We start from the raw sequence: 24,254 nt of genomic DNA, 5'->3' as shown, positions 1-24,254 counted from the left end.
GGTGCCTGATTCAAGAGCTATAGATGGAGGTCTGGCTACACTTTGCCTATTTGACACAGCACATGACCTTATATACCTACTGTATCTAGTTGAGCATGTTGTAGAGGACTCTCTGTTACCCCCTGGAGATGGTTGAAAGATATTTCTGTGCTCCCAGTCTGGGTCAGTAGTGATGTATCCAGGAGGCACAAGGAAGGCATATACCAGCAGTGGAGAAAGGGGAGTAGGGGCAGGGAGGGGTGTGTGAGGCACAGGTTCCAGGGACCATGCTGAATCTGTGAGCTGTGGAGTTAGCTGTTGCAGGGGCTTTGCTGAGAGAAGGCAGCTAGCAGCTGGGCTTGGAAGGATATGAGCATGTGACCTATGCCCAAAACAGCTGCTCAGGAAGGAGGCCCAGGATGGTGGTAGAGAAGACCTTCAGGGTACTGGAGACATGGATTAGGGACATAGGCTACAAACATCCTGAGCACCTTACCTGCCTTGAGCGCACAAGCCCCAAGTGAACTGTGCTCTGAATGCACAAGCCCCAAACTTGCACTGCCCCTCACCTGCCTGGAGCACATAGGCTGCAAACATATAGTGCTGTTCACCAACCCAGAATGCGCAGGCCCCACACACACTCTCACAGAATCATTTTTCATCAGTAATCTAATTATGCCGAAAGGACCATGCATTTGAAATTTACTTTGGTAAATTTTGTTTAGCAGAAATTTCAGGAAAAAAGTGTTAATTTCTTTGTTTCTATTTTATCTTTCTTCTCAAACTGTTTGCTAGATTTAAAGATGTCTAAAATGAATAATAAAAACCTACAGTGTCCCTACTCTTGTAATTACTAAAACTCAGAATTTTGCATTTAATTACTTTATATCATTTCATCATAGTAAAATCAAACTATTACAAATATGTCAAAAGTTTACTGTAGAGTTTGTGATATTTAATGCTGACTTGAAAATAGTAGGCACATTTGGAATTCAGCAAGAGAGCAATTCCAAATAACTGCTTCTGTCAAGTACTCATTGTGTTTGCTTTAAGATGAAATATATGAATGAAAGAACAAATTTATATAATGATAATTGTGTATAACTTCCTGAAGTACCGGGATGTTGAACTGTTTGGTAAATGAATCCTTTTCTGGTTATTCTCTGGTAAAAAGTACACTTTTTTGGGTTTGTGTGAAAATAAATTCATATTTTGACTTTTTCCTGTACATTTTCATACCAGTAGTCATTAGTTCAGTAGAAGTTTGAAAGTTAAACTGGGTAAATGTTCAGTCAATATATGTCAATATATGTCACTCACTGACATAAGAACTCACTTCAGTTGACCCCTCTGGTTATCTTATTTGTTCTAGGTCTTGACAATTCTGTAATCCTTCTGTGAATACAGAAACAAGTAGCATATTTACTTATAGGTCAAGCATATGTGGGCTTCAATATAAACACTGGTTCTATTGCATTTTAATGACTGCTGAGTCACTCTGTAGATAAAGGAGAGATTTGTTTACTAGGTATTGGAAGAAAGACATTATTCATGGAATAGAATGGAGAGACAAACTTTCCAGAAGCTATTTGAGGCCATCCCAATTTAACTAGGGTATACAGTCAGTTTTGCATTAGTGAAATGAAATATATGAGGAAAGTTACTAATGAGCTAAAGAGGAGTTTACTTGAGTAACAGTTCTAGAAGTTCAAAATACAAATTTGTGAGGTGCAAAAAGTATGATGTTTGCTTTTCATGAGGACAGTGGATAACATGGCAGGAGTATGTAACTGAAAGAAATAATAATATCTATGGAGAATGAAGAAAGATGTGATAAAACTCAAAAATATAATCCGTTTGAAGACCCACAGGAAATCGCTTCAAAGGGTATAGTCCCCATGACCTGTAATGTTCCACGAGTCTTAGCTGTTCAGATTTCTTCCAGTAACATCATATTAGGTACCAAGCCTTTAATATATGGATATTTGGTGGACACTCATCCAAATTATATCAGTAAGACAGCGCATCTTAACCCTGAGTTTAAGTGCATGTAGTACATATGACAATATAAGATAGAGAAAATTATTAGAGTTAAAGGTTAAATATAAGATAAGCATTGCGTTATTTTACTGGTGTGACATCAACAAACACCTATTCTCCCCATACAGGCTACCCACACCATGCCAAAGAAATGATTCCACCAAAATCTAGCTCACTTGACCAGCCAGTTTCCTGGGGCTACTTTCAGGAATATGGGTGAGGGATAACTTCTTGGAACCTCAGTGACTCAAAGCATGTACATATCTGCAGTTCACCACACAACATGCAGACAGTTCCACTAGCCATAGAACCTCTTCTTCCCAGCAGGCCTTACTCCGTATACAGGCCTGGAGAATAGCCTAAGGAATATTGCAACGTTCCGGAACTTCATGAGACTTCTAAAGTGCTTACATCCTGAACCTTGTTTTCCTCCTGAGCTTTAAAGGGCTTCATGACTTCTTTATTCTTAATGAGCCTAAGTTTCAGTTCAGAACTCCCTAAAGAACCTCCATCTAAGATGGAATGTTTAAATTTGGGAGATCAATTTTAGCCAAATGCACAAGGGGGCTCATGCGTCTGGAGTTCGTTTGCAGTTGCTGGAGGCCCTGGCGTGCCCATTCTCTCTTTCTCTATCTGCCTTTCTCAGTCTGTCACTCTCAAATAAATAAATAAATAATGAACAAAAAAATTAAAAAAATATTAAAATTTGCATCATAACAGAAATCATCAATTCAACTGTGCATTTGCCAAATACTGGAAATTCTAACTAAACCTTATTTTACTTTCAGGAGATTGTTTTAGATGGGTTTTGGTAAGCAGTAAATTCTGTGTCTATCATTGACTTGTTAAAATAAACGATCTTTTGTTATAGTAATAAATTATTCCTCAGGTATGCTGGTAAGATTTCATTAGCTAAATAAATGAAATTAATTTGTAATCCAACTGCACTGCCCTTGATGCAGTGAATGACCCACTCTTTCCCAGTAGCCTTCTTCGCAGCTCAGCTGTGTGGCTCAAAAATCACTTGCCTAGTAATTAGGTGTTTATCAGATTCTTGCTGAAAAGGAATGAGATAGTTATCTGAAACAATTATCTTTGAAAATTGAATCCTCCATTTCAGGTCCTGCTGAGGACATTTAAAGCAACACTGAACGGTTTAAACTAAATGCCTCTCAAAAACCCTTTCCTTCTAGAATCTATGCAACACAATTGCCAGTCAAAGAATGTTTTTCCTCACTTTTCATGCACAGTCTTTTGTATGTGAATCTTTTGTTATGCCTTTCTGCATGCTGACATATGAAAATTACTTTTGACCCACTCTTCTGTTACTTCATTAATGTCCTTCTGGCTTTAACATTATTAATAGTCAGCCTGAAATGTAATGTGTGTCCCCTTTGTGCTCACCCTGCTGCTATATCTTCATAAACTAACCCAACACATTGAAGGCAATTGCAAAGAGTGACTGGGCTGCATATGCATTCAGGATAGTATTAACTCTAGAGCTATTTGCTCTTAAGCAATCTAAACATTTACAGTTCATTTAAGATTAATCTACAATATACTCATAGCTTAGAAATTAATGTCATACTTTTATACAAATAGCTGTAAACAGTTAGTTATTTAGACACTAAAACAATCAAAACCCAAGTCATAGATTTTAATTTGAATGCCACATCCATTTAAAGTAAAGCTATGGTCCGTCTCCCTATAGAATTTGATTAATTTTAGGTTTCCATACACATTCGAAGAAGTGTGCTTAGAATTAATTTGTGTAGAAAATAAAAACAAATATTACCAGAAACTGAGTACATCTTGTTCTGGGAAGTATTCGTTACGTGTAATATTTTGTAAGCTTCTATATATTTAGCCAGGATTATTTCTTGTTGATTTAATGAAAAGCATCATAGATGTATGGACTTTGTGACTATTATAGGTTTCATGTTCATACTTGTGTTGGTTTTGCAAGTACATTAATTCAGTTTCATGTTTCTGTGACCATATTCCTGTGCCCATTCAACCAAACATTAACTTACCAAATATTTGGTGCTAGCCATATGGCACACAGGGTAATACAATTGAAGGATATTTTTCACAGAACCCATGAAACCTCATGAACTTGAGCTTTCACATTTCATTATTTGCAAAGTTTGTGTCCAAGCAGCTAAACTTGGTCTTTAGTTTAAACATATGTTTTGCATTAAGAGCCTTTTACATTTTGGCCTATCTTGTCAGCTTCATCTCCAGACACAGCTTTTCTCGTGCATGTTAGTGAGTCATGTCAACATGAAAGCAGTCATCAATGCTCTTCCAACAGAAAGGCCTTCCTGCTTGCCTTTGCTTCCTCCCTGATTTGGTTTAGATTGTCCTTCTCCAGTCCTAAACTCCTTTGGTTCAACCAATGACAACTATTTGTTCAGGTTCCTTTTTGAATAACTACTTCTGTGATCCCAATATTCTTTATACCATGCTGTCTGAGGTAGCCACCCTGGCACATAATATTAAAGTTATCTGGGTGAGCTTCATCTCCTGTAATGAAAAATCTTCATTACAGGCAAGTACTACCTGAGTCTTTTGTAAGATAAGGTGGCACATATAGAAAATAAAATTGATTATGAGAGCATAACTGTGCCATTTCTGTGTTTTCTCTCACTGTGCTCTTGTGCTCTCTCACCTCTACCACTTCACAGCTCTCTCTCTCATTCTCTCCCAACATGTTAAGCAACTGAGTTTTATAAGTATATTTTTTAAATCCAAACCAACCCCAGGATATTTTCTTCTTCTTCTTCTTCTTTTTTTTTCTGTAAGTGAAGAGAAATCTAACTTATATGAGACAATCCTTAAGAGAAATGTGTGGATAATGATGTGGATTCCCATGATCTGCTACTTAAAGGATAATGTTGCTATTGGAAATCTGTTTATACTTGTATTCATTTTTTGCTAGGATCCCTAAGCATTGTGTCAACTAATTTTCATCAGAATGATGAAATGAACAATATGATTGAAGGTCAAGTGGACATAGAATTCATCTGCCTGAGCTATTATGAATACCATATTTTAAAAACTCTTTTGTTTGAAAATTACCTTCTTTTTGTCTTGGTGAGCATGAGTATACTTTTAAGGAAATATCTTTGTGAATTTGGGCATTAATTTTTTGGGGGAAACTTAGTTGATATAAATGGATTCTATATTGGTAGGGAAATAAAATTTTGTATGATTGATTTTTTTTTTCTTTATATGAGAATATCTGGTAGGTTTTCACTCATAAAATCATGTAATACATGAATGAAACCATTTGAGAAAGTCTGAAAACTAGTTCTGCCTAAAGAATACAATAATCTTCATTTATGCTGTCTTTGCTTTGCATTTTACATGAGCAGTACTAATGAACCGCTGTTTAGGGTGAAAAATTGATTTGAACCTCTCTGCTTTTATGCACTGCTCCCCCACCCCGCCTCTTTCCTCCTTCCCTATGGATTTGTGCAGTTTAATTTGCCATTGATTCTTTAATGATTATCTGGATGCACTGAAGTAACTAGTGCTCATCTTCATCGCATACTGCACATAGAGCATTATGTTTATTTTGATATACAGCAGCTCCTTAATCAACTTGATAACATAGTCTAGTCAGCAGTTGACAACCACAGTACTGTCTTATTGATTTTATACTTTAATAGTGGAATGCATACAGACATTCAACAACTGCAGTGAACTTAAAATATCTTACCCACATGCCTGCCAGAAGTGCTTTTTAATCATAGGTAAAGATCTGGCTTGGCCACACTGCAAGGAGAACAAACAGCAGGAGCCACTTTCAGTGATTATTAGTTTGTCTGTCTCCAGGCAACTCAGAGCACTTTATTTGAAGATGCCAGTCTTGATTATTCTTAACATTCATGGTTGAAAAATTGTCTACTGCCTCATATTATAATTTTTTCACAATAAATCCATCTTTTTTTATTGGCAGAGTCAAATATATTAAGTATACACCATTGGGCAGTGAGACTGTCAGTATTTACAAGTTTTCACGTTGTTTTCTCTTACTAAAATTTAGTAACCACTCTCATTGCTATGTGTTTAAATACTCTAAGCAGGAAAATGTGCAGACCTATTAGAAAGTTACATTAGTACATATGGATATATTTTAAAGGATGACAGAAAGTTATGTCCTTAATCGTAGGAATATTTGGCAAAAATGATTTATCTGAAATTGATACATGTTGATTAAGCCTCTGAAAGGATGCATTCCTCAGATTACCTGTCTTTTACTTCTCTTTGAATATAAATTCCTGATAACACATTTGTCAACACTGGACTAGCAGATGGATTATTTTAAGTATGCTGACAGATTATATAGGAAGGAAATAAAAGGTTTTATGTTTTGTTTGGTTTTGCTTTGCTTTGTTTTGTATACTGTCCTTGATCAGGGACTGTCATACACAGTGGACATAGAGAGCTCTCCAAGCTCTCAATCTTTATACACAGCCTGAGGGAGGCTTGTTCCTAATGTCTGGACCTGCTTCCTAATATGTTAAATGGCACATGTCCCTGGAATGTGGTAAGAATAATCTAATCTTTTGTGGAATTAAAGGAAACACATTATCTGTCCAAACAAAACTGTTGAGTTAATACCAATATAGCATTTCCTACATATTTGCAACCTTGCTGCAATAGGTGACAAGGTACTGTAGCCCTGAAAACTCCCTTCCTTTTCCTTCTCGTAATTCTACAGCTCAATGTCTCAGGTTTGCCCCAGTCATTTCACGACTTCTGTGCTTTCTAGTCTCATTATTAATGTCAAACAAGAGTCTTTTATTTTTAGGTGCTTTTATTTCCTCTTAATTTTGGGTCAAAGCCTAAGAACATAAAGAGAATCAGAATGTGAGTCAGAATGCCACATTCAGTATAAGAAATAACAATTATGGGCTTATGATAATTTGATTTTTTCTAAGCACATTATTGGTCTATGTGATAAAAGGTTTCTTAAATATGAGCTATACACTTAAGCACAATATAATATAAATAAATTATTAGTGTTGTTAGCATATAAAAAGAATTAAATGGTTTAATCAATTCATCCTTAAAGCTGCTTGAAGCCCTCTGCCTTTATATGTGTGCTATTTTCAAAGAATACCCTCTACCTAAGAGTTGTGAGAATGTTCTAGTTTAACAGGAGCTTGGAAGTATGCCTTTTCATTTTGATTGTCTATTTAAAAGCATTAACTTGTGTTGAAATAAGCTGTCAGATACGTCTAACTTCTTATTCCATAAAGAGTAATGAACCTCCAATCAGAGAAACAGAATAAATTCTTAGCAGTGATATTAATAATTATAATTATTTATATAATTATATAATTATATAAATAATTATATATAATATATATTATATAATAATGTCTATCTACCTATCTATCTAATCTACCTATCATATATCTATTATCTATATAATCTATCTATAATGTATGTATGTATGTGGGTATATATGTATATGTATGTATATATATACCCACATACATATATATACATATTATATAATAATAATATATAATAAATATAAAATAATTATATATATAATTTATATAATTATAATTATTCTAGAGAAATCTAAAGGAAGAGTACTTTAATCACTAGCTTTTAGAATTTACACTCTTGTATAACACATAAACATGCATGTTCATACACATGTCAGTATTATTGACATTTAATTCCCTACCTTGAAATTTTAGAAATATCACTACCCTTTTATTCCCATTTTCCTTCTAGTTTTTGTTCACTAGATCATTTTCTTTCCATTTCAATGTCTTTAACATTTTTATTATTTTCTTCCTAGTAGGTCTCCTTGTAAGATCTTTTTTATGATACATACTCTAAGAGTGTAATGGTCACTTTCAATTCCAAGTAATACAGTTGTCTTCAAGATTGTCTTCCTCTGTATCATCAGTTTGTTCACAAGAAAAACCTCACATTAATAATCTTCTAGTTCTCTCACATTTGGAAAGTGCTGTGAGGAAAATTATGCAGTGTTAATTGAAGTTCACTTGTTTACTAATTGCACATGTTCATTTACACAAGAAGTTTTAATGATTCTGAACCCAAATCCGCACATCAAAGAGAATATCTCATAACATAGTTTCTAATCTAATGAAATCTGATAGATATTACATATGTAAGCTATGATGTGCTAATACATTATTAATATTATTTGCTTGGTAAAACGGCCTCATTGTAATCCTATCCGTGTATGCATCAAATACCCTATCAAAAAATATGCCTCCTGATCCCCCCACTACCCCACAAGGACTGACTAAAGTATTCAAGACGCCATAGTAAATATCATAATCTCACTGAGGAGGCCCCCCTAGGGTAGTGGGGGAGCAGGAGCAAGGGAATAAAAGAATATATATACATATATATATTTCACAAGAGAGAGAAAGAGAAAGGGAGACACCTCACATTAAAGACCTTCTGGTTCTGATATTTGGACAGTGCTATATGAAAAACTCCATTAATTTAAAATTTTAAATGCAATTTTATATAAATGCATCATATATATATATATAAAATTCTGGTTCTCCAGTTGTGCAATGTCAATACTTCTTTTAAAGCATAGAGCCCATTGCTACCTCCTTTCTTCTTTCTGGTCAGCTACCCTAACTAATTTACTGGCTAGTTTTTATCCTAGTAATTCATGTGTGACACATTATCTTCCCTCTGATATGAAGAGAATATGTTTGTTTCAGACTGATTTGAGACTTGCTGCCTGGCACATAACACTTTATGGGTTAACTATTCAAACATGCAGATTGACCACTGAATTACAGCTCTGTCATAAATTTTAGTGTTGTTACTCTTTTCTCTTTGGCGTGTATGTGTGTGGTAGGAATGATGTGGATTTATGTAGTGTATGCACTTATGTATGCAAGTGTGTTTGCACACCACAGGGGTCTAGAGACTAAAGGAAAGGTCTGTGTCTTCCTCTATCACTCTTCCATGTTATTTCTTTGAAATAGAATCTCACTGGATAATGAAAGCTAGTTTCATTTTTTAAGTATTTATATTTATTTGCAAGGAGAGGGGGGAGAGAGAGACAGAGAGAGAAGGAGAATGTGGGCCTACCAGGGTCACTAGGCCATGCAAACGAACTCCAGACATATGTACCACTTTGTGCATCTGGCTTTACCTAAGTAATGGGGAATAGAACCTAGGTTGTTAGGCTTTGCAGGCCAGCACCTTAACCGCTGAGGTGACTCTCCTGCCCAGGAATACTATTTTTGATTAGGTTGGCTGACACACAAATCCAAACTCTTCTCCTGTGTCCAGCCCCTGCGGGATTGGGCTTGCAGGAATGAGTGACCTTATCCAGCTCTTTATATGTATAAGGAGGTGTGACTTCAGGTCCCTGAATTTCTCAGGCCTTCATATGTGCACCATAAACACTCTTCTACTCTAAGCCATTTCTCTATTCCTAAAATAATTAAGTTTTAAACAATCCAGATTAGAAATTAAGATTTAAATAAAGTCCTTTGGTTATTGGATAGTTGGTTTCCAGTTGAGCTATAGATATGCTGTCCTGTCTGGATAGAAACATTGTCAGTCTGTCTGCTTTGGAAAAAGGAATCTTTCAACTTCATGTGGTGATTGATGATTTCTTCATTTTTTTATATGAAATCCAAGATGAACCTGTTCATTTCTGTTCATTAATCTCACAAGGTCATGAAATCTTGTGAGATTAAAATCACTAGCTATGGCTACCTCCTTTCCTAAGGATTAAACAGAAATGGTGATGATTTTGTTGGACATTACTTGTGTTCTTAGCTTGTGAATTATTGGATAATTTTAAGGTTGAAAAAAAAATACCTGAATAAGATGAAAAGCCTGGAATTACAAGACCAAAATCATTGTGGTTCTCCAGATCACTTTTAGTATTCACCTGAAAAGGAAAATAGAAGGAAGGAGTGTAATTTAAAGGAGAAGGATTTGGTTTAAGACATGGAAATCCTGGGTACTTTTGCATATACATATATACCCACATACATATATACATTATAGATAGATTATATAGATAATAGATATATGATAGGTAGATTAGATAAATGATAGGTAGATAGATAGATAGATGATAGATAGATAGATAGATAGATAGATAGATAGATAGATAGATAGAAAAATAGAGAGTTGATAGATGGAGAAGACCCATCTAGGACAAAGAAACTAAACAATACTAAAAAATATACACTATGCTCAAACATAGAAAATGTTTGTTCCCTCAAAAGGAATATAAAATAAAAACATGTGACCAAAGTAATATTTTTGACATTGTTGATGTGCATATGAATAAAGTTATTGAAAACATTTACCATTTAAAAATGTAATTGCGGGGCTGGAGAGATGGTTTAGGAGTTAAAACACTAGCCTGCAAAAACTAAGGACTCAGGATCAATTCCCCAATACCTACATAAGGCAAATGCACATGGTGTTACATGTGTCTGGAGTTTGTTTGCAGTGGCTAGAGACCCTAGTATACTCATTCTTTCTCTCTATCTCTCAAATAAATAATTTTAAAAAGCTAATTGTAATTAGTGGAACAAGATTTTCCCAAGATACATTTTGCAAAAGCCACCCCTACTAAAAAATGGTAGATTAGCATGTTATTTTTCTTATTTTCAATTGATAATGCACATTCAAAAAATCTGTATGTGGCAACACATGAGTATAGCATATTAGTTTTACCAACAAGGTCCCTGCTGAAAGAATCCATTTCTTGATTAGGGTGGATTTTTTATGACTGTATTAAATTTTCAAGAATGAACTTTACTTTTATACTGGGTTCATATTGCCATATGTAAATTACATATCTCAATAAAGGTCATTAATGTAAGTAAAAACCCCCATGCCATGTAACTGAAATCTTAAAACAGAGCATTACAATGTAAAGGATCATGTAAATAAAAATTTAAGATTTTCTCATCACCTTGGGATAACCTTCTTGGTAACCATTTTAATTTGGTGAACATAATTTGATTAAACTTAATGTACAAAAGGGGTTGGTACACACATTCATAATATAGGCTTTTACCCAGTGTTCTCAGCCCATGATTGGTTACTCCCATCCCATGATCTACTTAAATTAGGTGCAACTAAAAGAGCTCATATTGTTTGTTATATATCAAATAATCCTGGGGGAATCAGGAATCATTTCCAATGTTTTTTATTGTTTTGTTTTAACCTTATATGCTTCTAAAACACTACATTTCCACCCACTTAAGGTTCACAGCTAAATGACATTTTTAAATGTACATTTCTGTCCTGGAGAGATAGCACAATGTTTACAAGAATTAGCTGCACGAGCGAGAGAACCAGCGTGGAGATACCCAAAGCACACCCACAGTTGGATGTGTTTGTAATCCCAATGCCCCTATTACAATGGAAGCTGGAGTCAGAAAAATTCTGAAGCTCACAGGACAGCTGTCCTGGCATCTGCAGTGACAAACAAGAAAAGATAACCTGTCTCAAACAAGGTACAAAGACCTGTATCCTAAGGTTATGTATACACTGACCTTCACACGGGCACAGTAACACACACAAGCATGCGTGTGTGCATGTTTATATACATAAACAAAAGTGCATTTAAGTAATCCTTAAGTCAGCTATGCATCCTAATATTTCATATGAGATTGTAAATCTTTTTGTATGTTGTTAGTCTTTATTTATTCAAAACCATATATATGTCTCTTTTAAGAATGTTGATGATAGTCTGTGCATATACACATCCACAGACAAAATTATCTTTTTATAATCTAAAGGTGCCATATTTTTTATTCAGACAGTATGAAACACAGTTATCCCTCATTTTGACTGAAACTAACTGACCTATTGGTTATGAACCAAGAAATGTGATTAATGAAAAACAGGCTCAGCATATTTGCTAATATGCTTATATCTTACCTTTGAGTACTTTCTTCTTGAATGATCTCTTAAAGATATAAATCTCATGAAATTACAAAGGAACCAGAGGTAAACTTCATTAAAAGTGAACATTTCTCCTCTATGAGAGACGTAACAAGAGAATGAAAAGATAAGCCACCCACAGAGAGAAACTATGTGCAAGACTAACAGCCAGTGAAGAACTATTATTCACAATATATCAAACAAACTCTAAAATCTCTTAAAAGTCAACAGAGAGAAAAAAATAAATAAATTGAAAAGTGTACAAAAATTTTTAATAGGAACCCCACTGAAAAAGGCAAACGGATTCCAAAACAGCCTTCCAAAAGTTTCCCCACATGCCATGAGACCAGCAACATGAAAGTATCGAGAACTCCACATACTTCATGAACTAGAATTCTAAAGTGCAGATCCCTCATCATACAACTGCTGGCAAAGACACAAAGCAACAGTACTCTTTGTTGCTGGAGGAAATGCAAAATGGTGTACCCATTTTGGAAGACACATGGGCAATTTCTCATAAAGCTAAACATAGTCTTACCATGTGATTCAGCAAGTAGAATGCTGATTCCATGAGATGAGTTAAAATTTATCTCTATACAAAAGTCTGTACGTGTTTATTGCAGCTTCATTCTTGTTACCAAAACTTAAAAGCCATCAAAATGTTATTCAATAAGAAAAGAGAAAAACTGTGGTTCATGTAGACAATACAATGTTAGTTTGTGCTGAAAGAGAAAAAAAATGAATTTTCAAACCACTAAAACCTATGGAAAAATCTTAAATAATTATTGCAAACTGAAAGAAGGCAGTCTGAAAAGGCACACATTACCTGATTACACTTATATGCTGCTATTCTCTAACAGGCAAAGCTATGGAGAACATAAGCAATCAGTGGTGAAGTTAGGAGAGAGCATGAGCAGGAATATGATAGAAGATTTTCAAGGTACAGAAGTGGCTCTGTACAATACTACCATGGTGCTTCTGAGTCATGCACATATCCTAACCCAAGACTCACACACTACTGTTAAGCTTAACACGGGCAGGAACTTTGGGTGATAATGATGTGCTTTTGTGGGTTCATCAAGTTTAAAGACTGAAATGTTCTGGTCACACATGTTAAATGGGAGCAGGGTGGGTCCATACATGTGGAGGGAAAGATGTATTAGAAATCTCTGTTCAATTAATGTTGCCATGAGCTTAAACTACTATGAAAAGTAAAGCCTAGTTTTAAAACAACTTCAAAGCAGGTACTAATAGCAAATTATATGGGTTCCAATCTGATTGGTATGCACTACTTGAAGATTATACTATTAGTCATTTAGTATGTAATTTTTTTTTTTCATCTTGGGACATAAGAAGCAAATTTAGTTGATGAATATGCACACAAATACTATAGAAATTTCAACTAATGTCTACATTGGAATACTATCAATCAAATAAATTAAATAAATGCTTTTAGGATTATTGTATTTATTAAAAATGTTTAAATGTTTATATTTGATGAAGACCTTTGAATTCACAGCTGCCTGCTACAATTAAGCAAAATTTAATTTTAATGAAATAAAATATAATTAGCCACAGACATTAAAGTATCATTTTCAGTAGACATACTATTACCAAATGATAATCATTCTGCATTCTCAAAGTATAAGCCAGAAATAAACAGCCTGTCAATTGAAATATTCTTTTGTTTGCATCATAAAGTGAGGAAAAAGCTTGTTTGTACATTTAAGAAATAAAGAATGTTGTTTTTATGCTGGAGAAATGGGTTAGTGGTTAAGGTGCTCACCTGCAAAGCCTAATGACCCAGGTTCAATTCCCCAGTAGCCATGTAAAGCTACATGCACAAACTTTTGCATGTGAGTTCATTTGCAGCAGTTAGAGGCCCTGGAATGCTCATTCACATTCTCTCTTCCTCCATTTCTCTTTGATTCTCTCTCTCTAGTTCTCTCTCTCTCCCTCTTCTCTTCCTCCCTCACTGTCTCTCTCTGCTTGTAAATAAAAAATATTGTTTTGAAAATAATATGGTGTTTACTTCAAAGCACGGTGCCTGATGTGCAGGGCACATAGTAATAAAATATTAGAGGAGGAAATTGATAACCTCTTTAGGCATGCAGTAACCAATAAGAAAAGTAGTGTACTGTGTCAAAACTTGGCCAAGCAGAATGTGTCAGATGCCTCTTACTTACACATTTCCTCTGCAGAAACTGATCAATTGTACTTCCCTGAGTAATATAACTCTCAGCCAGACACTGAGTGACAAATCTGAAAAAAGCCTCTGGACAGGGTAGCAATTGCCTTACATGGATTAAAAAGTAGAACATTTCATCTGGGCTTGTGCTGATATGCCAGCCCGATCTGTCATTTGACACTGATACAATGCATGAGAAATAATGTAAGCATATAATATCATTTATGAAAGACATACCAGGGTAATGACTGCTTTAATAACATTAGTCCCAAGACAAAGATGGCAGATAGTACCTAAGGAAATACAGTAACCAAGATTTTAAAGCAAGTTTGAGCTCTGATGGGAGATGTTTACAGAATTCTTGATGGAGGAAATAATCCCCAAATATCTTGGGTGAAGTGAAATGATTTATAGTTGTCTGGCAGGGGGATTAAGCAGCTCTGCTAAGGGAACACTTGGTAAATTAACTTTTCAGTAATAAGTAATAATGTCAGGACAGCTCATCTCAAATAGACAAGGTGGCAATGTGCAGATAACCTCCAGGACTGAATCAAGTTTTTTCTGCAGTTGGTATTCTGAGTGTCATGAAGTGAATGGTCAAACACTTTAAAACAAATTATTTTTGTTAATTTATAGGCATACCTATTTATTTTGATTGCATGTATTGTTAAATTAATAAATCTGAATCAAACTTTCAATGTAATATCAAATCCTCTAGAATATACTTATAAAATATTATATGCCTAGCCCCAATGATCCCATTATCATTATATCTAAACCCTTTAAAATCATTAAAAATAAATGTGCATTCTGATTATGTGTTCTAAGCTATGTCTCTTTAAAATTAATTTGTCTGTCACCTTCCCACATGTGTCTTTCACATTTAGATCATATGCTTATCATTAAAAGCTACAGTGATTCTCATTATGTAATTTATCCCATATATATATATATATAGTTTTCTATAACATTATATTCTGAAAAATCTGTCACTTACCTAAATGGAAACATTCCTTAGAGTTCACTGAGTATGTCAATACTTTATTATAATATGTATGTATGACTATATGTATATGTTTTTAGTTAGTTTATGTATCTAGGTTAAAAGCAAGACTTTTGCTATGCTTTTTACGACAAATCAATAATAGTATAGTGATCAGCCTATATTACACAGTCTACGAATATCTGTTGAATAAATTATTAACAAAGTTTTGTACATGTTATCAGAATGCTCCAACTTCCTCAGTAGGAAAACAGTATAAAAATCTTTTTCTTTCTCCTTTTTAATGTTGTTATTATTATTATTGACAACATATTTCATATGGATACATCATGTGTTGGTCCCCTCTTTTCCCTCATCCTTGCCCCCATTCCATTGGGGACGCTCATCAGTGGGGTTGCAGATATTCCCTATAGGGTTGCGTTTTATGCATTGAGGGAGTAGCAGTCAGTTATTTGCAGGGGTGGGGAGGGAATACCACTGGGCATGATGTCTCAATCTATGGCTCTTGCAACCTTTATGCCCCCTCTTCCGCAAAATTCCCTGAGCCGTGGTGGTGAGTTTTAAATATACTTCAGTGATGAGCTCTTAGGAGCATCTGGATCTCTGCTTTGATAGGTGTTGAGTATCCTCAGGGTCTGTATAAAATCTTTATCTGAAGCCCTTGAAAAATGAAATGCAAATTACACTCTTAATATGTGACTAAGAGGAATTAGAATTAATCCTGCATGTGTTCAAAGTTCACAATTGTTTTCTTTATATGTGTTTTGTACTTCCAATACCTCCAATGGATACCTGAAATGGCAGATTGTACCAACCTGTATATGGAGAATAGGCTTGCTTATGATTATATTAAAATTTAATGTATAATTAAGCACACTAAGATTAATAAAAATATTATAGAGCAAAGGAATCATGTTCAGGTATCATAGTTATGGGGGTGATATCTCTTTCCCACAAATTGCTTTATTGTCATGCACACATGTGATGATAGGCTCCAAAGTTGTGACCATGGCTGATCCTGAGCAGCATGATGTAAAGAAGGTAGAGCATCACCACAGGACTGGGATATCCTGGGCAAGGTGTGCTCCTTTTCATTATCAACATGTTTAATCATCTCAGAAATTGAATTTAAATTATTTATACTATAATTTTATTGTTTGCAACATAATTTAAACATTCTAGTCATAACAAATAAATAATTCTGGTGGCTTTTTTTCTCTAGATAACAGAGATCTGTGTAACTGGCTGGGTGTAATGCAAGGAAGGGGCAAAGATGAAATGGAAACAGCTTCCTTTTTTGGTCATAATATCACTCCTCAGTGTGGCACAAGAGCAACTCTTTCTGGCCCAGCTGATACCAGGTAAGTAGTATATGTAATTTCATCAATATTTAGCCAGTATTTCTTTTTTTCTTTACATTCATTTTTACTGTATATGCTCTAATCCTAATTTTCTCATATTTTGTGTGTGTTAAATATTGATTCAATGTATGTGTGTTTGTTTTGTTTGTTTGTGTGTGTGTGTATAAAGAGAAAGAATCAAATGATGATTCTTGAGTACATAATACTATCATGATATCTTCCAAGGAAAACTCATTTTTACCAGAACATGTGGATTTACATTAACTAAGTGAATCAGGTGGTAGAAGAATTGTAGCGGGGAATAGATGTGTAGCACAAAAAGAATAGCAAAGCTTCAATGCCTGTCAGTACCTTTGAAAAAGAATATCAAAAGTAAAAGATTTAAAAATGGAATTCCTTTAGAGTAATGACATGCTAATTAATGGGATGAGGGATGTCAGGATGAAAAGGCTACCTGCTGCTGTGTTGTTGCCATAGTTACCGTTGTTAGGAGTGAAGGTAGAACCATATTTCTTTGATGGCATATTTTTTGTTAATTATGCTAGAATAACATTTCAATAAAAGGCTTTCCTGAAAGTGTTTCATAGGAAATTAACCTCAGTGTTATGACAGAGAACAAAAGAAATATATGTACATGTCCTAATCAAAATATACTTTTATGATTTCTCTCAAAAAAATTTGAAAATAGTTAATTTGCTGTATCTAATATTCCATGTTACCCAAGTTTTTGTAAAACTGTGGCATATGATAAACTATTCAAAATATGAAGCTTCCTTTTTTATTTATTATATAGAGGAATTAGGTGTAGTGAAACATGTGTATCTATACACAAATTAAATATTTGAGAAACTTCATGGGCCTCAATTTTTACACTATTGAGTGAAGGATCATATTTCCACCTGTAAGCATCAAGTTGTAAATAAACTATTTCCACACAATTTAAATGTACCAATATTCAATTTTTTATAACAAAATATAGGTAGTGTAAATATGGTGAATGGAGTTAACAAACTATTTGCACTCATTTTCATTTTTAACCTATTCCTATATTCTTCTCTCTTGCTACTTATATCATAAATATTGATAAAGATTAAACAAGAACTAAATATTGAGTCTAACATTAGGATGAGATTTTTGAATTAAATGAAAACTGTGTATTAAGATATGTGAAAATCACAAATATACATATTATCTCATCTTACAAATTATTAGTATAAAGAAGATACTTCTGTGAAAATATTTGGGAAAATAAATGAATATAGACACACTTCCAAAAAGAGATACAACTGTTTCATTTAACTTTAAACTAGTCCCCAGGCTAGTTAATAACTAACAGAAGTCAATAAATTATATCCTTTTTTTAACTTTTTGAAAGTAATAAAATTTCAAATGGTCACATGAAGCTTCAACCATGGGCTGCCCATTTATCTGGTGAAATAAGCAATGCATGCATAAGCATATGTAGAGGGGATATACATGTTTATGAAAGAAATAAAAATTTTATTTTATACAAAATGTTATATCAGTTTTTGAAAAAAATAAATGAACTGCAACATCTCAATACAAAATGTTAACTTCATCATTTTCTTATCATGGTCTTATACATAAGGATTGAAATCTAAAAAGAGGTTAACATCCATGTGATGTTGTTAAATGAAATATGTAGATTGGTCACAAAGGTTACTGGTTGGTTATCTTATCAGTTAGCTAAAGAATATACACATTTTCTGTTAATAGCTTCTCTAAAAGAAGGAAGGGCACCACCAAATGGGATGCACAAAATTAGTTACCTATTATTTCAGGATTACAGAGTTCAAAAATTATTACAAAGTAATTTACTTGTCAAAATTAATATTATGTTTGCTGTTCCCAAACACCTGCAGATGGAAGTCATTTTCATAAGTGCCTCACCCAGAAGCACTAGATCTGGATGATAAGGTCAGGAAAGTCACCACCGGGACTGATCATCCTGGCAGCTCTGCTTTCTCTTTAATCTTGAGACAAATGGAAGCTCAGAGTGTTGATGTTGTTTTTGCTTTATTATGTTCATTGGAGAGCCGATCTGGAATGAATTTAGTATATCTTAGAGAGAGCAAAAATGTTAGCTTTAAAGGTCAAATATCAGTGTCTTTAAAAATAGTTTCTCATTCAAATTATTTTGCCACTCTGTCTGAAGAAAATAACTTTCTCCTTCACCAGAAAGGCATTTCAAAGACAGATAAATAAAAAGATGTAATGCGTTTCTAAACAAATGAGTAATTTGTATTTTTAGCATTTGGTGAGGTAGCAGAGCTGCCTAATGTAACAAGATATCTTAGGATGCAAAATAAAAGAGCAATAAAATAATTCTCAAACCAGCATGGTGGTACACGCCTTTAATCCCAGCACTCAGGAGACAGAGGTAAGAGGATCATTGCAATTTTAAGGCCACCCTGAGACAACAAAGTAAATTGCAGGTAAGTCTGGCTAGAGTGAGACTCTACCTCAAAAACCAAATAATAATAATAAGAATAATAATAATAATAAGAAGAAGAAGAAGAAGAAGAAGAAAAAGAAGAACTATAATAATAATTCTCATATTTGATTCTCACGGCAATAATGTGGGGTTAAGGCTATCTCAAGATAGATTACTTGGTATGGATTAATATTATAATATCTTCAGAATATAATATGTGAGTTGAATGATTATTCAGAGCTTATATTTTCTATTTTACTTTCCAGTGTCCTGTACCACTGAAAATTATTGTTAGATTTTACAATTTTGTGTGTGGATTGGTTTGTATATCAGGGAGGCAAGTCAAAATTACTTGTGCATTTAAATCAAGGAACATTTTTGTTGGATAAAATGAAAGTTTTGAGAGTAAAGGAAAGGAATAGAAAGTGGATTCTCAAAATAATTAGAACTTTCTCATTGAGATGTGGCCTTCATTGAGTACAAATCCTTTTAAAAACTCTCCTTCTCAGCTGGGTGTGGTGGCACATGCCTTTAATCCCAGCATTTAGGAGGCAGAGATAGGAGGATTGCCATGACTTCTAGGACACCCTAAGACTACATAATGAATTCCAGGTTTGCTTGGGCTTGAGTGAGACCCTACCTTGAAAAACAAAACAAAACCACCACCCTCCATCTCTTCTTAAGGACACTGATAGAAATTGGTCTTGTGAATTTACTTTATCTCTACTTTGTACAAAAAATATATTCTTAATCATCCTTAGCTCTCTCTTGAGCCTGCAGCATCTCAGCTGTGTAAGCTCTCTATTCAATCACTGGTGGAGAGGAATGGGACAGATATTCCATCTTCACATTCTAAATATCAATCTTTAGTTGAAACAGATGTCAAGAAAGATGAAAGATAAATGTGCAATTATAAATTTCACCAATATTGGAATTGCATTGAATGTTTTTACTCTATGATAACAAACATTAATTCTAAAATACTATGCAAGACATTGGGTGAAAATGCATGTGGAAAAGCCTACAGGGATATGTTTATATTTGAATAAATCAGACTGCCCACTTTAAAGCTAAGCATGATTTATTTATTTATTTTTACTCTTCATTCTCAAAATGGGCAGCTGTGTTGTCCTTCATTAGAGATTCATGTACTGGCATGGTTATTTCCTTCCGCTCTGCCTCATGTCAACAAGCATTGAGTGTGGGATTTTCTAAAATGATGTAATGCTGTTTCTTCCCACCCAGCCATTCTTCACCACGTTAATACCTTTGTATGATGGTCAGAGGAAGGTAACTGCTAGCAATTAAATGGTATTAGTTTGAATTAGCTTTTGATGTGAATTCTCACCCAATAAAAATATTATCTCATCTAAGAAGAATGATATATAAGAAACACTAGTCTGTATATGAAGTTGAGTATTTTTGGAAATATGTCATATTTTGACAATCATCCTCCTGTTGCATATTTATTTCATCCTTTGAAAGTCAATATAGTGTGTGGGTAATCATAAAACTGTGTATGCTGGAGGGATAGCTCAGAGGTAGAGCACATGTCTAGCAAGCTCAAGTCCCTCAGTTTGATCCCTAGTACTGAAAAAAAGAAGTTATTGAAGTGAATTCGTCAGTATTCTGTTCTAATACTTGGAGTATGACATTCATGTTCATATATTATATGTCCTTTGTTTCCACTGTACAGTGGTAAATCCAGGAAATGTTTTCTTTTTTAATGAAAACAATTTTTATTTGTAAAATGTTTGTAATAACATAAAAGTGGATCTTACATATGTCCAATAAAAAGTAATATCTCAAAAACAGAAGAAATAGGGAGTCTAGCCACATCGAGTCTCTGTATATTCTTCTTTTTTTTTTGGTAGTTATTCATTTTATTAATTTATTTGAGAGCAACAGACATAGAGAGAAAGGCAGAAAGAGAGAGAGAGAAGGGGTGCTCCAGGGCCTCCAGCCACTGCAAACGAACTCCAGATGCGTGTGCCCCCTTGTGCATGTGGCTAACATGAGTCCTGGGGAATTGAGCCTTGAACTGGGGTCCTTAGGCTTCACAGGCAAGTGCTTAACCACTAAGCCAGTTTTCCAGCCCAGAGTTTCTGTATATACTTAACTGTCATATTTGATATTTCATATGACTGATTAGATTTTTGATAGATTTGATGGATTACTTCAAACTTGCTCATTTTATTTATTTATTTTGTTTTTGTTTTTGTTTTCAAGGTAGACTTTCTCTCTAGCCCACACTGACCTAGAATTCAGTTTGTAGTCTCATGATTGCCTCAAACTCATGGCCATCCTCTTACCCCTACATCCCAAGTACTGGGTTTAAAGGCTTGTTCCACCATGCCTGACTTTTTAATATCTCTTTATAATGTGAAAATATACTGAAAGCACTTCTCAAATATAAACACACCAGAAACTTCAAGCTTTTCTTTTGGAATACATTTTACAAATAATATTTCACATAAGCAACCTTACAAATGTTCCTGTCTTCAGGAAGATTTTCTCCAAAAGTTAAGATTAATTTATATAACAGAGTACCATGAACAAAATTAGAAGATTCAATTGGACTCTATAGAAATTCCTCATTTGTAGAAAGATTAATTTTTAACTACACTACCTTTTTGGCAATTAATCAAGTGTTTAACAGGAAAGTTACTTATCTCTTTGATTATAATATTATGGTCAGCTCAAAATATATAGACATACTTAACTCTTACAGTTAACTAATGAGAAAAATGTTCTAAACAAAAATAATTTGATTTTATGTTTGAGGGAAATTTTCTCTCAACTTGAGTTTTCATAGATCATTTCATAGATCATTTTACCTCAGAAACATATGAGGTGTTTTTAACAAAAATTTTGAGGGCCCATTTTATGAAAATCTTCAAGTTCAGTCTATACCTTTATAGGGATATAATACATCCAAATAATTGTTTTATCCTATAAAATTTAATAACCATTTTAAATAAGTGTTTAAGTCAGATAGTTTTGAAATGCTTACACTTAAAGAACATCCATTCTTTGAGGAACTTATTTCACTTAATTTTTGAATTAACACTAAATAGATAAGGTGATAGGATAATAAAAATCATGATGTTATCATTTTTCAATTGCATTTATTTTCTGTTTTGGGATCTGGTGTATTCAACCTGAGTGAGAAAACATTTTTTTTACCATTGTATGTCAGTGAAAATGCTATGTCAATAGCACAATGTTCTGCTCTTCTTGATATTATGTTCTCCTTTAAGATTACATTTTTTACAATTCCTTAGCTACATGTGACTGAAATTTACAATTATTAAGAGTGAAATATTATGTATGTGAAATCATGATTCTGTTTATGATGTCATACTCTTATCATTCATACTTTATAGACTTGATTTTTTTAAATTATAGTAGATTAATGCTACCAAAAGGCTATTAATTATCCAACATTTTGTTTAAATCACTATTGCAATGATTTCACAGCCTCATGGGTATACAAGACAGTTTGAAGATTTTTTTTGTATTTTCATTTAGTTTTCCTAGTTATTTGGTACTTCCAAATTTAAATTTTTTTCCCAAAATTTCAATTAAATGAAATTTGCATGTTTTCATTTAGTTTGAGATGATTTTTCATTAAAATACAATTGAATTTAAACTATAAGATGAAGTATATATTAACAGTAAACTCACCCTTAGACATGTTCCCTGCCAGAAATTTTTGAAATGCTTGGGGTATTCATCAGCATGGTAGATATAAAGTTCCTGGTTCTCACAATTCTCCTAATAGACATGGTGTGAACAAAGAAATTAATTCAAATTGAATAGCTAGCAAAATATTGACAGCCAAAATGGAAAACTAAAATCCTTTTGTACATATTGGGAGACTAATATAAAAAGAGAGATTGGCTGCCATAAGATCCTTGTGAGAGAAAAGAGCCACCAATGGAACACAGTATATTTACTATCTGAAAAGCCTTAGGAGACTTATAGACTAGAGTCCATATAAACTTTCAGGGCTTCAGGGAAGATTCATGGAAGAGGTAAACAAGAAGATTAAAAACACAAAACTGGGAAGTTCACATTTATTATGTGCCAATTGAAAGACAAACTAATGGATAATTTAGCTTTAGGATTTTGCAAAGTTAGAAAGGTATGAGTGGAAGTGAATGGAGGATGTGCTGAAGGAAAGAACTTTGAATTTAAGATGCATGATGTTCCATTGAGTGGATGAGAAGGGGACATGCGAAGGAGTGTGTGGTTGTTCCCACTCAAGGCTTACTGTAAGAGCATTTTAGCATATGCCCAACAGATCAACCTATGAGTCTAAGAAGTAGTGAGAAATTTTAAGGACAGAAGTAGCCCAGTAAGATTATATTGATTATTAACTCAAGTGGGCAAGTAATAATTGAATTTGTATCTTTGTATCTTTGATTTATTCATTAAACAAAATTTTATTTAGCATCTATACATACAAAATTCTTTTTTAAATTTGAGATAAATAAAATAAGTGAAACAGGGCTGTGGAAATAGCTTACTGGTTAAGGAGTTTGCCTGTGAAGCCTAAGGACCCCAGTTTGATTCCCCAAGACTCACCTAAGAACAAGGGAATGCATGCGTCTGGAGTTCCTTTGCCATGGCTGGAGGCCCTGGCACACCCATTCTCTCTTTCTCTCTGATTTTTCCTCTCTTTCTCTTGATCAAATAAATAACTTAATTAAATATTTTAAAAAATAAGTGAAACATTCATTGTACCTTTCATTCTCAATATCGGTAGAGGAAAATGTTTAAAATAAACTATACAACTGATTATCAAATAATAATGAATTTCACTATGATACTCCCAAAGATATTCAAATATCAACATGGTATCTAAGAACTCATAGAAATTAGTCATTGAATGAGCAATAATGAATGAAGAACTTAATAGAAAAAGTTATATGGAATATGGTTTGTAATTCATTTTGATTAAAATAATAGTGATGACAAAGAGGCAATTTAAGTAAAATAGAAAATTGTTTTCAAGGAAGTGAATAATAATAGTAAGTTATAGGAAAAGAGAAGCAGATAGAGATCCAAACATTTTATTCTTTAAGCATGGACCAAAAAGAAAACAGAGGGCTGGAGAGATGGCCTAGGGGTTAAGGCACTTCCTTGCAAAGACAAAGAACCCAGGTTGGACTTTCCAGGACCGACATAAGCCAGTTGCATAAGGTAACACATATGTCTGGCATTCGTTTGCAGTGACTGGAGGCCTCGATATCCCTATTTTTGCTCTCTCTCTCAAAT

General features: G+C 33.9%; 1 protein-coding gene across 5 annotated transcripts in view; it reads left to right on the top strand.

The window, feature by feature from the left end:
- Robo1 (roundabout guidance receptor 1) overlaps positions 1-24,254 on the top strand; it is a 1,243,546-nt gene that overhangs the window by 163,998 nt on the left and 1,055,294 nt on the right. For all 5 annotated transcript variants that reach the window (XM_045148277.1, XM_045148273.1, XM_045148276.1 and 2 more), the window contains exon 2: positions 16,378-16,516. In XM_045148277.1, the coding sequence (XP_045004212.1) occupies positions 16,429-16,516 (88 nt within the window). In that variant the 5' untranslated portion in view covers positions 16,378-16,428. The remainder of the gene's footprint in view (positions 1-16,377; positions 16,517-24,254) is intronic.

Source organism: Jaculus jaculus, chromosome 4 (assembly GCF_020740685.1).
Source record: "Jaculus jaculus isolate mJacJac1 chromosome 4, mJacJac1.mat.Y.cur, whole genome shotgun sequence".
Classification (NCBI taxonomy): domain Eukaryota; kingdom Metazoa; phylum Chordata; class Mammalia; order Rodentia; family Dipodidae; genus Jaculus; species Jaculus jaculus.
This window is presented reverse-complemented; position numbering and strand designations above follow the sequence as displayed.